This window comes from Priapulus caudatus, unplaced genomic scaffold (genome assembly GCF_000485595.1).
Source record: "Priapulus caudatus unplaced genomic scaffold, Priapulus_caudatus-5.0.1 Scaffold677, whole genome shotgun sequence".
Classification (NCBI taxonomy): Eukaryota; Metazoa; Priapulida; class Priapulimorpha; order Priapulimorphida; family Priapulidae; genus Priapulus; species Priapulus caudatus.
The window spans coordinates 95,274-109,017 of record NW_014577738.1 but is presented as its reverse complement, the minus strand read 5'-3'; the positions used below and the strand labels follow the sequence as shown (position 1 = coordinate 109,017).

The window sequence follows — 13,744 nt, the reverse complement described above, 5'->3', positions numbered from 1 at the left end:
CTTTATTTTTTTTGCCATGGTCGTAGCATTTCCCATGCATCGGATTTGTTTATATTTAGTAATTTGTATCGTACTTATCACAATGCGATATTGTTCAAACACATACAGCGTACTGTCCTGTAACGCATGCTATCTGTCAAGCGAACTGCTTATATTCTTCATCAGATATCTCACTATATCTCCTCAAGCACCTCTTCATGATTGTATTAAGTTCCAATAATATTAATTCAATCTGAATAATGGTGATACGATTTTAGCTGTAAAAACCTTAACAATAATTCTATGTGAGGAATATTGCACTGTTCAATTTGTTTTCTTCACACGTCACTGTGTGTCTCTTCTTTATTAAATGTAATGTACCACAGAAACCGATTTTCAGGGTTCATTCAAGATTAGATTTTTGCCCACATATCATGATTATATGAAACAATGTAATTTAGCTCACGTACTTATAATGATTGTGGCCAGCTTCAAATTTTTGAAGCCTCTCTTATTTCCCTTCCCCTGCCAATTGAAGGCGGTGGCGAGGCTAATTCCTGACAGCAGGCTTCGCAGCAAGCGGCGGACCATTTCTTCTGTCGAACCTCCTCCAGTAACATGGAGATACGCAATCTAAATTAAAATGCATGGGGGTTAATAGTAGAATAGTAAACTCCTAACACATTTATAATTAATATCAGATATCTATTAATAATTAATGATAATAATCGATCTAATAACAGAATAAATCAGATATATTATTTAGGTTTGTTATTTTGAGAAAATAACCTACAACCCACAGTAGATGGCTGAATTTACACATAATTCTCTAATCACAAGCCCTTGTTTCAAGAAAAGTGACACTTTTCACATGAAAGGGTATCATTCCATACCATTGATTCTCCACACTGCTATCCTCTAGCTAGAGCTCCAGGTGGTCGACGTCCTCCATTCTTGCTAGAGAAAGGGTGACATCTTCTGGCAAGGTGGCCTGCTCCGATCCTTCTCTGGAAGTCGCTTTTAAAAGCATGTTGAGGATCCTCGTGTTCTGTGCAACATCCTCGCGCACGTCCTCCAACATCCGGATGAGCTGTCGCTCCACTGCTAAAATATGGGAACATCACGCATAATTTATTTCGGCAGTAACTTAAGCGTATAAAAGGCTTGAAACTATTGCTCGCCCAAAACTAAAGCTAGTAGAATGTGTTGGCTGACCAATTAGCTCGCCTTTTGCGCGAGGTTCAGTAGTCCACAGCTGCTTTTTGCCTCTCGATCAGTGCCAAATTACTACTGATGTTTTTTTTCATTAATCAAACTAGATAAGTATAAAATTTGTCAATAATTAGCATCATATTAAGTCTCAGATTTAGAATGCATATCAGATTATTCAAACTTAAATCCCCTCACAGACCAACCAGCTCATACTCTCCCCATGAACAGCTAACGTCTCGCCGCAGTACTTCATCTCCACACTGCAGAGAATTAGGGCCTGGTAATTATTGTTAATGTCTAGTAGATTTTATAGATCACTATAGCCCTGCTGGCTAGTGAAGATTTTAGGTTAGTTTTAAGCTCTGATATAATTTAGGCCCTAGTGTAATAAATATTATGTAAGAATATTTTGGCACCATATACACCTAGGGAAATTTGTAGTGTCCCAACTTTTAAGTTGGAGAGATCGAGTTATCAGGTACTGCACCAATCAAGTGCTGGCTTATAAGTTATCTGAATAGATTTGAAATGTTTTACATGAGCATGTCTTTCTCTGACGTGCCTGCATGCTGTGTTGTCTCTTCAGCCACAGGCATGCTCTTCTGCAGCATTGGTGGTGGTGATGGTGGCATCGGCAGAGAACCTCACTCCGTTGTTTTCTTTTGTTTTGTGTGGGGTGAAACCTCCTGGTCATTATCCGATTCAGCTATGTACCTTAAAGTAAGCTTATAAAGTAGTGAGACAGCATGTTATTTGTCTAAAATACTCTAAATATATGGCTATTTGAACTGTACAATGAATAATCAATCATCATTAATACAAATTTTCAACACATTGTTGGAGAATTTATAAATTCATTATTACAGAAACATATAATAAATGCTGTTTACCTTTTGTTTCTTTTTTGCGTACCATTGTCCTCCTCTGACTGCAGGTCAGATGTATACTCCGCCTTGCGTAGCTTTTCTCTTGCCTTCTCATCATGAACTGATAAATGATGAATTATGAAAATATAGGATTTGAAATTGTTGCAGTTTGAGTTGACCCAATACCAATTCGACATTTATCATTTAGTCATTGGTTGCAACTTCATTGAACCCTTCGTGGCAGTCATTTCTTATTACAGCAAATAACAGGCAAAGTGCAAAGGATTTTTATGCTCCCAATATGTTAAGTTTATGATAAAAGCTTAGTTGACGTATTTCGTACGTATTCCAACACTCCTTTTGGGCGCCATGATTCTTGATGAGATTTTTTATTGTCCCGCTGGAGTGTGGTGGCCATAGCACGCTGTTTTCTTTTACCCAAGTGTCTGGCACAGCCTCCACCTCTCCCGTTGCCGTGAATTCAATTATCACATACATGCTAAAATTCAAAAAAACGAAGATTAGTCCCATTTCATACCGGTAGAAATTATTATTATTATTAATCTTAATTTGCCTAATTCAAATACAAATACATGTAACGAATAAGAGAGAACGACAGAGAGAGAGAGAGAGAGAGAGAGAGAGAGAGAGACAGGAATCGAGAGAGATATGATTATAGTATTCACAATACAATGTTTTAAAAGTATTTACAGTGGTGCATTTTGATGCCCCAGAGTTAGGGGGACACCTATTCCAACCAGCACCATGCACCGAGAGAGTGAGACGTAGGTGAAGAGAGAGAGAGAGAGAGTGAAAAAGAAAGAAAGAGAGAGAGAGAGAGAGAGGGTGAAAAAGATAGAGAAAGAGAGATATATTATTATGGCATTCACAATACAATGTGAAAGTATTTACAGTGGTGCATTTTGATGCCCCAGAGTTAGGGGGGGGACCTATTCCTGCCAGCACCATGCACCGAGAGAGTGAGACGTAGATGAAGACAGAGAGAGAGAGAGAGTGAAAAAGAAAGAAAGAGGGAGAGAGAGAGAGAGGGTGAAAAAGATAGAGAAAGAGAGAGATATTATTATAGTATTTACAATAAAAATTAAAGTATTCACAGTGGTGCATTTTGATGCTCCAGAGTTAGGGGGACACCTTTTCCAGCCAGCACCATGCACCGAGAGAACGAGACATAGGAGAAGAAAGAAAGAAAGAAAGAGAGAGAGAGAGAGAGTGAAAGAGAGAGAGAGAGAGTGGAAAAGAAAGAAAGAAAGAAAAAGAGAGAGTGAAAGAGAGAGAGAGAGAGTGAAAAAGAGCGAGAGAGGTGGGAGAGAGCGCGAGACACAGAGATAGTGAGAGCGCGTGGTAGGTGAAAAGGCTCAACTATAGTCACTGCTGGTGGTAACCACTTTTGAAGAAGACTGGACCAGACTGTAGAGGGTCATGCGGATCTGCCGGGCAAAATCTAAGCTGTAATGAACCTGAAAAAAGGTTTTTGTGGTACATTTACATGTAATAAAGAGAAGAGCAACAGTGAAGCGTGTGAAGAGAAACAAAATTGAACAGTGCAATATTCTCCCATAGGAATGATTGTTTAAGGGTTTTTTTACACTAAAATCGTATCAAACATTATTCAGCATTGATTAAATATTTGGAATTTAATACATCTGAAGACGGGTGCTTGAGGAAGATATAGTGAGATATCTGATGAAGATATAGAGCAGTCGATTGAGCAGTAGCAGTGCAGTTACAGGACAGTACCGATGTGTGAGCAATATGGCATTGTGAAACGAGACAAATACTAATTAGAAATGAATCGAGCATTGAGAAATGCTTACGACATTGGCGAAAAATTAAAGCTTACTTCTTCCGTCTCAGCTGCGACACTCCACCGCTTCCTTCCTCCGTCGCGGTTGGCAGCATACTTCAGCCACTTCTTAACGACTGACTCAATGTCCGCAATAGTGGCCGTTTGTGGGGTTTCTTTTGACACATTCTAAAACAAAAAAACATGATTTAATTGGCAATCATAAATTAAAATATGTTGAAAAATATGTCAAATTTGGTCAATATACTACCAAGTATGGGTTTGCTAAAAAAACATTGCTTGAAACGACCTTAATGACAATTAACCAATTAACCAAGAAGCAACATCCTTTTAAAAGTGAAAACACATGCTTTGGTCATATCATGATTATATGAAACAATGTAATTTAGCTTACGTACTCATAATAATGGCGGCCAGCTTCAAAATTTTTAACCATCTCTTATTCCCCTTCCCCTGCCAATTGCCAATTGAAGGCGGTGGCAAGACTTCCTGACAGCAGGCTTCGCAGCAAGCGGCAAACCATTTCTTTTGTCGAACCTCTTCCAGTAACATGGAGATACGCAATCTAAATTAAAATGCATGGGGGTTAATAGTAGAATGGTAAACTTCTAACACATTTATAATTAATATCAGATATCTATTAATAATTAATAATAATAATCGATCTAATAACTGAATAACATATTTATTATTTAGGTTTGTTATTTTGAGAAAATTACTTACAAACCACAGTAGATGGCTGAATTTACACATGATTCTCGAATCACAGCCCTTGTTTCAAGAAAAATTACACTTTTCTCATGAAAGGGTATCATTCCATACCAGTGACTCCACACTGCTATCCTCTAGCAAGAGCTCCAGGTGGTCGACGTCCTCCATTCTTGCTAGAGGAATGGTGACATCTTCTGGCAAGGTGGCCTGCTCCGGTCCTTCTGTGGAAGTTGCTTTTAAAAGCATGTTGAGGATCCTCGTGTTCTGTGCAACATCCTCGCGCACCTCCTCCAACATCCGGATGAGCTGTCGCTCCACTGCTAAAATATGGGAACATCACGCATAATTTATTTCGGCAGTAACTTAAGCGTATAAAAGGCTTGAAACTATTGCTCGCCCAAAACTAAAGCTAGTAGAATGTGTTGGCTGACCAATTAGCTCGCCTTTTGCGCGAGGTTCAGTAGTCCACAGCTGCTTTTTGCCTCTCGCTCAATGCCAAATTACTATTACTGATGTTTTTTTCTTTAATCAAACTGGATAAGTATAAAATGTGTAAATAATTAGCAAGTCTCAGATTTAGAATGCATATCAGATGATTCAAACTCAATCCCCCCCCCACAGACCAACCAGCCCATACTAGCTCTCCCCCATGAACAGCTAACGGCTCTCCGCAGTACTTCATCTCCACACTGCAGAGAATTCAGACTTGGTAAATATTGTTAATGGCTAGTAGATTTTATAGATCCCTATAGCCCTGCTGGCTAGTGAAGATTTTAGGTTAGTTTTAAGCTCTGATATAATGTAGGCCCTAGTGTAATAAATATTATGTAAGAATATTTCGGCACCATATACACCTAGGGAAATTTTTGTGTAATAACTTTTAAGTTGGAGAGAGTTATCGGGTCCTGCACCAATCAAGTGCTGGCTTATAAAGCATCTGAATAGATTCGAAATGTTTTACCTGAGCATGTCTCTCTCTCTGACATGCCTGCTGTGTTGTCTCATCAGCCACAGGCATGCTCTTCTGCAGCATTGTTGGTGGTGATGGTGGCAGCGGCAGAGAACCTCTCTCCATTGCTTTCTTTTTTGTGTGGGGAGGAAACCTCCAGGTCACTATCCGATTCAGCTGTGTACCTTAAAGTAGGCCTATAAAGTAGTGAGACAGCATGTTATTTGTGTAAAATACTCTAAATATATGGCTATTTGAACTGTACAATGAATAATCAATCATCATTAATACAAATTTTCAACACATTGTTGGAGAATTTATAAATTCATTATTACAGAAACATATAATAAATGCTGCTTACCTTTTCTTTCTTTTCTGCGTACCATTGTCCTCCTCTGACTGCAGGTCAGATGTATACTCTGCCTTTGTTTTGCCTTTGTCTTGCCTTCTGATAACGACCTGATAAATGATGAATTATGTAAATATACGGTTTAAAATTGTTGCAGTTTGAGGTGACCTAATACCAATTCGACATTTAGCATTTAGACATGGGTTGCAACTTCATTGAACCCTCCGTGGCAGTCATTTCTTATTACAGCAAATAACAGGCAAAGTACAAAAGATTTTTTATGCTCCCAATATGTTAAGTTTATGATAAAAGCTTGTAAAATACACGAATATAGTATCGAAAACACATGAATTTAACAGTTACAGGCAACCATTTCATTATTTTCAAGTGACTTACTTGCAGTGGTTATTTGACGTATTTCGTACGTATTCCAATACTCCTTTGGGGCGCCATGATTCTTCATGAGATTTTGAATCGTCCCGCTGGAGTGTGGTGGCCATAGCCTGCTGTTTTCTTTTAGCCAAGTGTCTGGCACAGCCTCCACCTCTCCCGTTGCCGTGAATTCAATTATCACATACATGCTAAAATTCCAAAAAACGAAGATCAGATCAGTTCATACCGGTAGAAATTATTATTATTATTAATCTTAATTTGCCTAATTCAAATACAAATACATGTAACGAATAAAAGAGAACGACGAGAGAGAGAGAGAGAGAGAGAGAGAGAGAGAGAGAGAGAGAGAGCAACATGTCTTGAAAATAAATCGAAAATTACATGATTAGTGTAGTGATCTTTAGTGATCACATCCTGTTGCTCATGAAGAGATTAGTTCTACTAAAAAGATAATTGTCGTAGTCAGAATGAAGGCTGTACGTTTACTCAAAGGTGCCTCAAATACCATCTCCTGCGATCTACATTTGGAAAAATTACTGGAGAGGACCCACAGACCCTCCCCTCCCCCCACGCCTGCATGCGTACACATCCATTTCACCCTAGCTACGCCCCTGTATGTCACTGCGTAATATGGTTGAATATTGACTGGTTTCCGAGATATGCTCCGGAAACAAAATACCAGGCGATTTGCAAAATTGTGACCATTTGACCTTCATATTGATCTTTGACATTCCTGAAAGTAGCTCACCCCAAAAGGCACTGTTTGTGTTTACGTCTTAGTGTGGCATTCCGAATGCCACGCACTCTGTCGTTACTCGCATTTATGTCTGTGTATATACGCAGTTACGCGTGCCACTCGCATCACACAGTACAACCAGAATCAAACACAAATGCATGAATCGCTCTGTAATGCCTAGGCGTTCAGCCTAGATTTATTTCAATAATGCTTGCGTGCGAGCGCTCTTACCCGATCCATGAAGAGACTCAGCACACGTACATCGTCAGAGATGCGCGCGTGTAAGATGTCCTGTGACATCCTTACCTGCGCCTCCAACATCCCCTCCATCCGATCAGGACGTGGCTGTCAGGTCTCTGTTTGCGGACACGCAGGCAGCATCCATGACTTTACTGTGCTGCCATCCGCGAAGAGAGGCGACGTTCGGTGCTGCCCTACCCCGACGTCGGCTCGCGAGCGGTTGGCGGACGGTGTCTCTGTCCTCCTCCTCTTTGCGTCCTTGGGCGCCGACGACGTGGCAGCGACGGTGGCGCTTTGCCTCGAGCTATGTCTGCTAGCTTTACGCCGCGTCGCCCCGCCGGAAGCCGCTGACTTACTAGAAGTGGAGGGGGTCGCTCCAGTCGCCCTTACACCCTTCGGTTTTTGACTCCGCCGCTCCGTATCTACATTGGGCGGTTCCAGTTCGTCTCCGGGAAGGCAGAGGAGATACCCTCTCCCCTTTTCCCTGTACGCCGTAGGACGACCGCAAGCGATCGTCCATACATTCGGCGAGACGATCCCGTGCTGCCTATGCCGATGGTGGGCAATATTTAGGTGACTACTCACCCGATATTGCGCACAAGCCGGCGCACGGAATTTACACGGGGTTACCAGGCACACGAATGTGTCCGTCGCCTCCGCATGGTATTGCGCGTTATGCGCTCTTGCATGGAACGTGGGCAGGGAGCATGCTCTGCACCACGCCCATCTGCCTGTGGGGCAGTCCTCAGCCGCTTCGATGATGCCACCGAATTCTGCGCGCCGAGGCCCAACGCCCGCTCTCGAAACCGTAGCCGTTGGCGACGCGCGCCGTGGTACGGAAGGTTTTGATCTAGCCGGGTTCGCCTCCCTCTCTCGAGATCGCATCAGGTCGGGTGTCTTACCTTTAGGTTCCTCGGTTGCCTTCGTTGCCTCCGTCGGTGTAGGGGGGCACTAAAGCAGGCCGGCGCAGCGGCAATGCTAACAGCGCATCAGAGTCGATATCCTCCAGTCCTCCCTACTCCATAGGGCTCGGTGACGTAGCGATGTTCTCATTCGACATAGTTACTCGTCGAACAGTGATTTCTACCTCAGAATAACGGGATTTTTATACCACCCAATATCGCCGGGCTTGCCGAAATCGAGTGATCCTGTGATATGACCAGCTCGCCGAGGTTACACATTTCTCACCGAGAAAGCCAAGTGTTGACTTGCGTCGACCTACTCTCCTCGTCACCCACGTTGGGAAGAAGACATGGGGAGGAACGCTTACAACCGCATCTTATACTACGATTGCAAGTGAGTAGCGTGCAAGCAGGGCTTCTACCAGCTTCACCTGTTTTGAAGCTGCATTTTCCTGCTTCACATGACGCACACACAACAAGTGTTTACGTTAATTCGGACAGCGGTCACACGAGGTGAGCGGTCACGCGAGGTGACGGTCACACAAGGTGACGAACTGGCACTGATATTCACGGCAATGCGCTAAGGTTTCTACGTTTTGAGCGTACAGGTGAAATTTTGCTAGTATTTCTACCCATACGGTTCTAGCATAGAAATTCTGCCTGAGTGTACTATCGCCACACGTGAATTCTGAAGCATATTTCTGTGCATATGTAATGAGCTAGCGTCTAGCGCTAGTACTGCTTGAATTACATAGCGCAAAATATGTCGATTACGTGACACTTTCAGACCCAGTATACTAAATGTGGTAGGACGATAGACTAGCATCGACAAGCGTAATCCCTCGCTCTCACTATATCTACCCGGTGTATGCACGGAGACACGCTCAACCATGCACCCTTTTATCATCCACACAGTCGTACCTGTACAATGCATATGCATACCTTACGTATGTTCTACTAGTGGTTGCCTATATTTCTTATATATATATATAGTTAGTATTCAAAGTAGATAATATGGATAGGATTACTCAATAAACAAGGAAAATTCGTACAAATCATTAAATAGCCTTAGAATACCTACGATTACAGACGCGAACTCAATCAAACTTGAGCTCAAATCGTACACAGTACATTCCAACTAGCATCGTCCGAAAATTGGTTTCTCGTATACACCCGCAATCCGGAGTACAAGAGACTAAACGTCACGACCACGTATCCACTGTGTCGCAGCCAGCCAGCCTTCCTCTTCTCTTCATCGTTACAGGCTTTCTCTCAGTGTTTCTCGACTCATTCGTGCATGTATACTATACGACTCTTAGTTGTGTTTGCAAAAGGGTAACCTAATTGCAAAATCACCCTAAACCCTAACCCTGGTTCTTTGAGTCATAGCGCCAAATTGTAGTGTTGAATATATCTCGTACGTTGACAGTAGGACGTAACAGTTGTATAAACGGTGACAATTACAGTTTTATTACAAACACGGCTAAAAACAGTGTACACGTACCGGTCAGAGGTTGCCGTCGTCTCCCCCGTCGTTTCTACCAAAACCCGTCCTTTTTAAGTCGTTTGCATCCCTGCCGCGACCTGTTTAGACTTGAACTAATTGATGATGTGGGTAGTGGATATAATGACCGGTCGCGACTAATGTCCGAAGGTACCAGGTAGGAGCGCCGACCACCGTTGACATTGCCTGCCTAATGATGGCCGTTTGATAAACCGCGTCGCATTCTTGTTGAAGTTAATGTCTTTGTACTATTCTGAAATGCATTCCGTCCACGCTGAATTATGTGTGCTCTTAGTTGTATAGCTATTCTAAAATGCATTCTGTGCACGCTGAATTAGGTGTGCTCTTAAGTATGTAGCTAATGTCTTCTGCGTCCATCGCCGGCCGTCCCTGAACATTTGCATGAGTAATGTGCCAAATTCCCCATGTCTCCATCTCAAACCTAAAACGCCGTACTACACTTGTACACTGTACAATAACTAGTAAGGAGGAACAATTTCTGGGCTTGTATTGCCTGGTCATCCAATTCATTAGGTCTAATCAATAAATTACACACTACATTCTGCTCTATCTTTGTATCATCCCCAAACAACGGTGCACTGCCATTTAAAAGCGCCATGCTTCGATATTCCACTATGCTAAGCAATCCTGCAGTTGCCGATACATTTGATTCGTGTTATAGATATGATTTGCAGCACTCATTTTTCTCCATTTTCTCCATAGGGGCCTGCTAATTAATTTCTCGGCAATTCCCAACAATTGTTCGCACTATAATTTGGACAGATTTGGAAAAGAGTATAATGGTTATTGAAATTGAGTTCATTGAATATACAAATGCACAAAAACTACATTTACCGTGTGCAGAGGAAGGTGATTTTTTGCATAAAAAGGTATCCGTGTGGATGCTTTTCATTTTCCTGCACTGTCCTCGTTCATAATTTATGGGAGTAAATGACTGAATGCCCCGCATTCACCACGCCTGGCTATCCACGGCCTTGTCCAAACTGTCTTCTTTTTCCTTCTTTCCCTCTTTTCCTTTTAGCTCACCTTGACATCGTCAAGCTGAGCTATTGCCATGGGTCGTCGTCCGTCGTACGTTTAAATACGTCTGTTGACGTCTATCAAGTCACTATTAAATCTACTATTGCCGTTAACGTTATTATTATTATTAATTTACTATTATTATTACTCAGCCCCGACGGTGTGCCGACAACAGCTCGCTGTACTCACTCTCTCGTTCCCGGTTCTCTCTCGGTGAGTCTCTCTCTCTCGCTCTATATCGTCGCACCTACCACGGCCGCTCGCACGCTGCGCGCTCGGCTTATCTTCCTACCTCCTCTGCCCTAAATCTCTCTCTCGCTCTATCTTTCTCCAATTCCTCTGCACTTTTCTATTCACTACCTTCCCGCTCGCTCACTCAAAACACAACAACAAACGCTAACCCACGCTGTTTGCACACGACTCGCCGAACAGCCTACTGTTTCCTACGCTAGCGCCGCTCTCGGTCGCTAGAGGGGGTTACAACCGCAACTAATGGCAGCCCCCATCGAATCCGGCGGTCGCTCAGGTCGGGGTAGTCCCACGCTGGGAGATCGGCTGGGGGCTGGAAGAGCAACCCCAGAAACTCATTCACCTGCTCCGAGGTGATATTCTCAATAGGGTCGCCCTCAAGGGGTGCCCCAGGCGTCTCCAGTGCGCGCATCGCCGCCAGCAGCCTCTCTGGTACTCCTGATGATGCGGGCATCTCTACCGCCAGCGGTGCCTCCACTGCTGTTGCCGCAAGCCTCACAGGCGAGGTCGGCGTGGGCGGTACCTGGGAGAGGGACGATGGTACTCGTCCTTCAGCGGCGGGGATCGGTCGGCTCCTCGCCGGTCTCTCGGGCGGCACCTGCTCCCTTGCCGCTTGTTTTCCCGCCGCTCGCCTTCTAGATCGGTCGGGTGACATCCGCCGCCTGGATGCGGTGGGCATCGCAGCTCCCGAGGCCTGCACCTTATGCCTCCTCTGCGCCTGAGGGTTTGATTCCCGCTTCAGTGATGGCCAGGAAGCGGCTACTTGCCTGACCGAGGCGTCCGCCACCACGCACGCATATGTCCGCCTGTCTCTCCAAGCCGGCCGGGTGATGGGGCGAGTTGGTGGTGCTGTTGCTGCCACTCCTCTGCCCTCGCCTTGCTCCTCCTGCAGCAGCAGGTATCCGCTCGTCGACCTCCGATGAGTGGGGTTGTCGGCGCCTCGCTGCTGCAGCCACCCGGGCGTCTCAAAGTGGTGGTCCCGCTCGAAGTGGTGCTCCGTCTGCAGATGACTCCGCAGACGGTAGAGCACGGCGCCGGGTACCGCTGTCAAGCACCCAGGCACCGGGCACCACGTCAGTGTGCAGATGCTGCGGTGGTACTCCGCGTGGTGGTCCAACGCGTGCATCGTGGGTACCTGGCATGCCAGGCACCAGTACCACTGCTCGTTCTGCAGCCGAGGGGCGATCACTATGGCTCCCCCGAACCTCGAGAATGCCGGCCCCGCCCCGTGCCGAAGCTGCTCCCGGGTGGGTGAGTGCCTCTGCAGGTACAGAGGTCCAGCCGGTCTTCTCACTCGGATGGCCGGTATGGCCGGATTCTCCCTGGTCTCCCTGGGGTGGGCTCCAGCCCATCCCCTCACCGCGCCGGGACAGGGTCTAGAGGTGACCTTCGTGGCCCTCGTGCCCCTGTCTCCTGCGGTCTCACCCAGCTCCCCTCTGGGTGTGGTGGCGACGAGGCGACTCCCGTCTCCTCTCGCATCGCTGGCGCGGGGCTCCGTCTGGTGGCGACCTCCAATGGAGGCACCTCGCTGCTTCTATCTGCTTCCGCCGCAGCCGCCATGAACACCCTCCAGTCCATGCTCGTGGGTACATAGGGCGCAGCCCCCGATGACGACACCGGACGATCACCGCCGACCGCGGCTTCCGTCCTACCGGCTGCGTCTCCCCGGCCGGATGGCTGTGCAGAACTCCCTCCTGCGGATGGCTGCGCGGAGCTCCCTCCTGCGGATGGCTGCGCGGAGCTCCCTCCTGCGGAAGGCCACGCGGAGCCCTCTCCTGCGGAAGGCCTCTTCTTCTTTCTTGACGTCACCACCCAGGCCGGGGGCGACAGCAGCAGCTCGTCGGAGAATGGCATCTCAGCCCATTCCTCCCCCAGCTCCATCGGGCTCCCCGGCGGCACTTCCCTAAGCAGGTCCTCGATGACCTCTGCCGCCGTCTCCACTTCGTCGACCGGGTTCTCTTCTCCACCGGTCCGGTCGGTGGGTGGCAGGTCCTCCTCACCTCCTGGGACGGCCGCCATGTCCGCCCAGGACTTCCGCCACACGGCTGCAACAGTAAACAAATGAGGGCAATGCGCCCATTAGTTTTCAACCGTGCATGTCTGCGCAGGCGCAAGACCACTACCGTCGACGACATTCGACCCTCACGGTCGTCCCAAACGAGTGCATGGTGATTCACAACCACAGTGCTTTGTGCAGCTCACCTCGTTTTTCTTCTCCCATTACCTTCACAGGACCATCAGGACTCTCTCAGGGACGGATCTCTTGCTCGCCGTCTCGCTCCCTGACCTGAAATGACCTGAAAAATACTCGTCACGTGCCACGTAGCATGTGAACACAAGCAATATCAGCCTTCCCCTATAGGCCTGAAACCCTATCAGCCCTATCTCCTGAAATACGTCGGAGTTTACACACCACTCCCTCGACCATCAAATGGTGTTGCTATTTCCTCCACCCTGCCGATAAAACGTCTATATTAGAGTAAATTTTACAAAACATGTCGGAACGCAGCATAACCTATTTATTTCGAATGCCATATCTACAAAGCGGGTATAGCGCCATCTACCGTCACAAATTGTGATTCATTTTGGTTTATAAATTATTATTGCGATATACATATGGCAACCGTGTGCTACCGCCTAGAAAAACTCATACGAAGTAAACACTTCCATGCAACCAATTAACCTTTGACAAAAGTTGTGTTATGGGCAGGGAAACACCATTGTCACGTGGTACATAGCAGCTACGTGGAATAAGCGTATCCTCTCAATCTTACACGTTACACATCAG

General features: G+C 45.9%; 1 protein-coding gene across 3 annotated transcripts; it reads right to left on the bottom strand.

The window, feature by feature from the left end:
- Positions 1-4,716: 4,716 nt before the first annotated feature.
- LOC106812707 lies at positions 4,717-6,378 on the bottom strand. 3 transcript variants are annotated; one of them, XR_001394370.1, is made up of 4 exons: positions 6,288-6,378; positions 5,904-6,001; positions 5,555-5,739; positions 4,717-4,913 (listed from the first exon to the last, which is right to left on the bottom strand). XR_001394370.1 is itself a non-coding variant. In XM_014816650.1 (4 exons), the coding sequence occupies exons 1-4, from the start codon at positions 6,352-6,354 to the stop codon at positions 4,830-4,832; spliced, it is 411 nt and encodes a 136-aa protein (XP_014672136.1). In that variant the 5' UTR covers positions 6,355-6,372; the 3' UTR covers positions 4,717-4,829. The 3 variants fall into 3 exon arrangements, 1 of the variants encoding a protein (XP_014672136.1); XR_001394371.1 differs by having other exon boundaries at positions 5,555-5,727; XM_014816650.1 differs by having other exon boundaries at positions 5,555-5,727; positions 5,904-5,990; positions 6,288-6,372.
- Between the last annotated feature and the right edge of the window lie 7,366 nt (positions 6,379-13,744).

Bases quoted from the DNA above. Each gene is read 5' to 3' on its own strand.
- LOC106812707 (XM_014816650.1), bottom strand. From the start codon at position 6,354: ATGAAGAATCATGGCGCCCCAAAGGAGTATTGGAATACGTACGAAATA. The intron at 5,991-6,287 runs GTAAGTCACTTG...GGTCGTTATCAG, and splicing joins ACGTCAAATAACCACTGCAA to AAGGCAAGACAAAGGCAAAA. The intron at 5,728-5,903 runs GTAAGCAGCATT...GCCTACTTTAAG, and splicing joins ACGCAGAAAAGAAAGAAAAG to GTACACAGCTGAATCGGATA.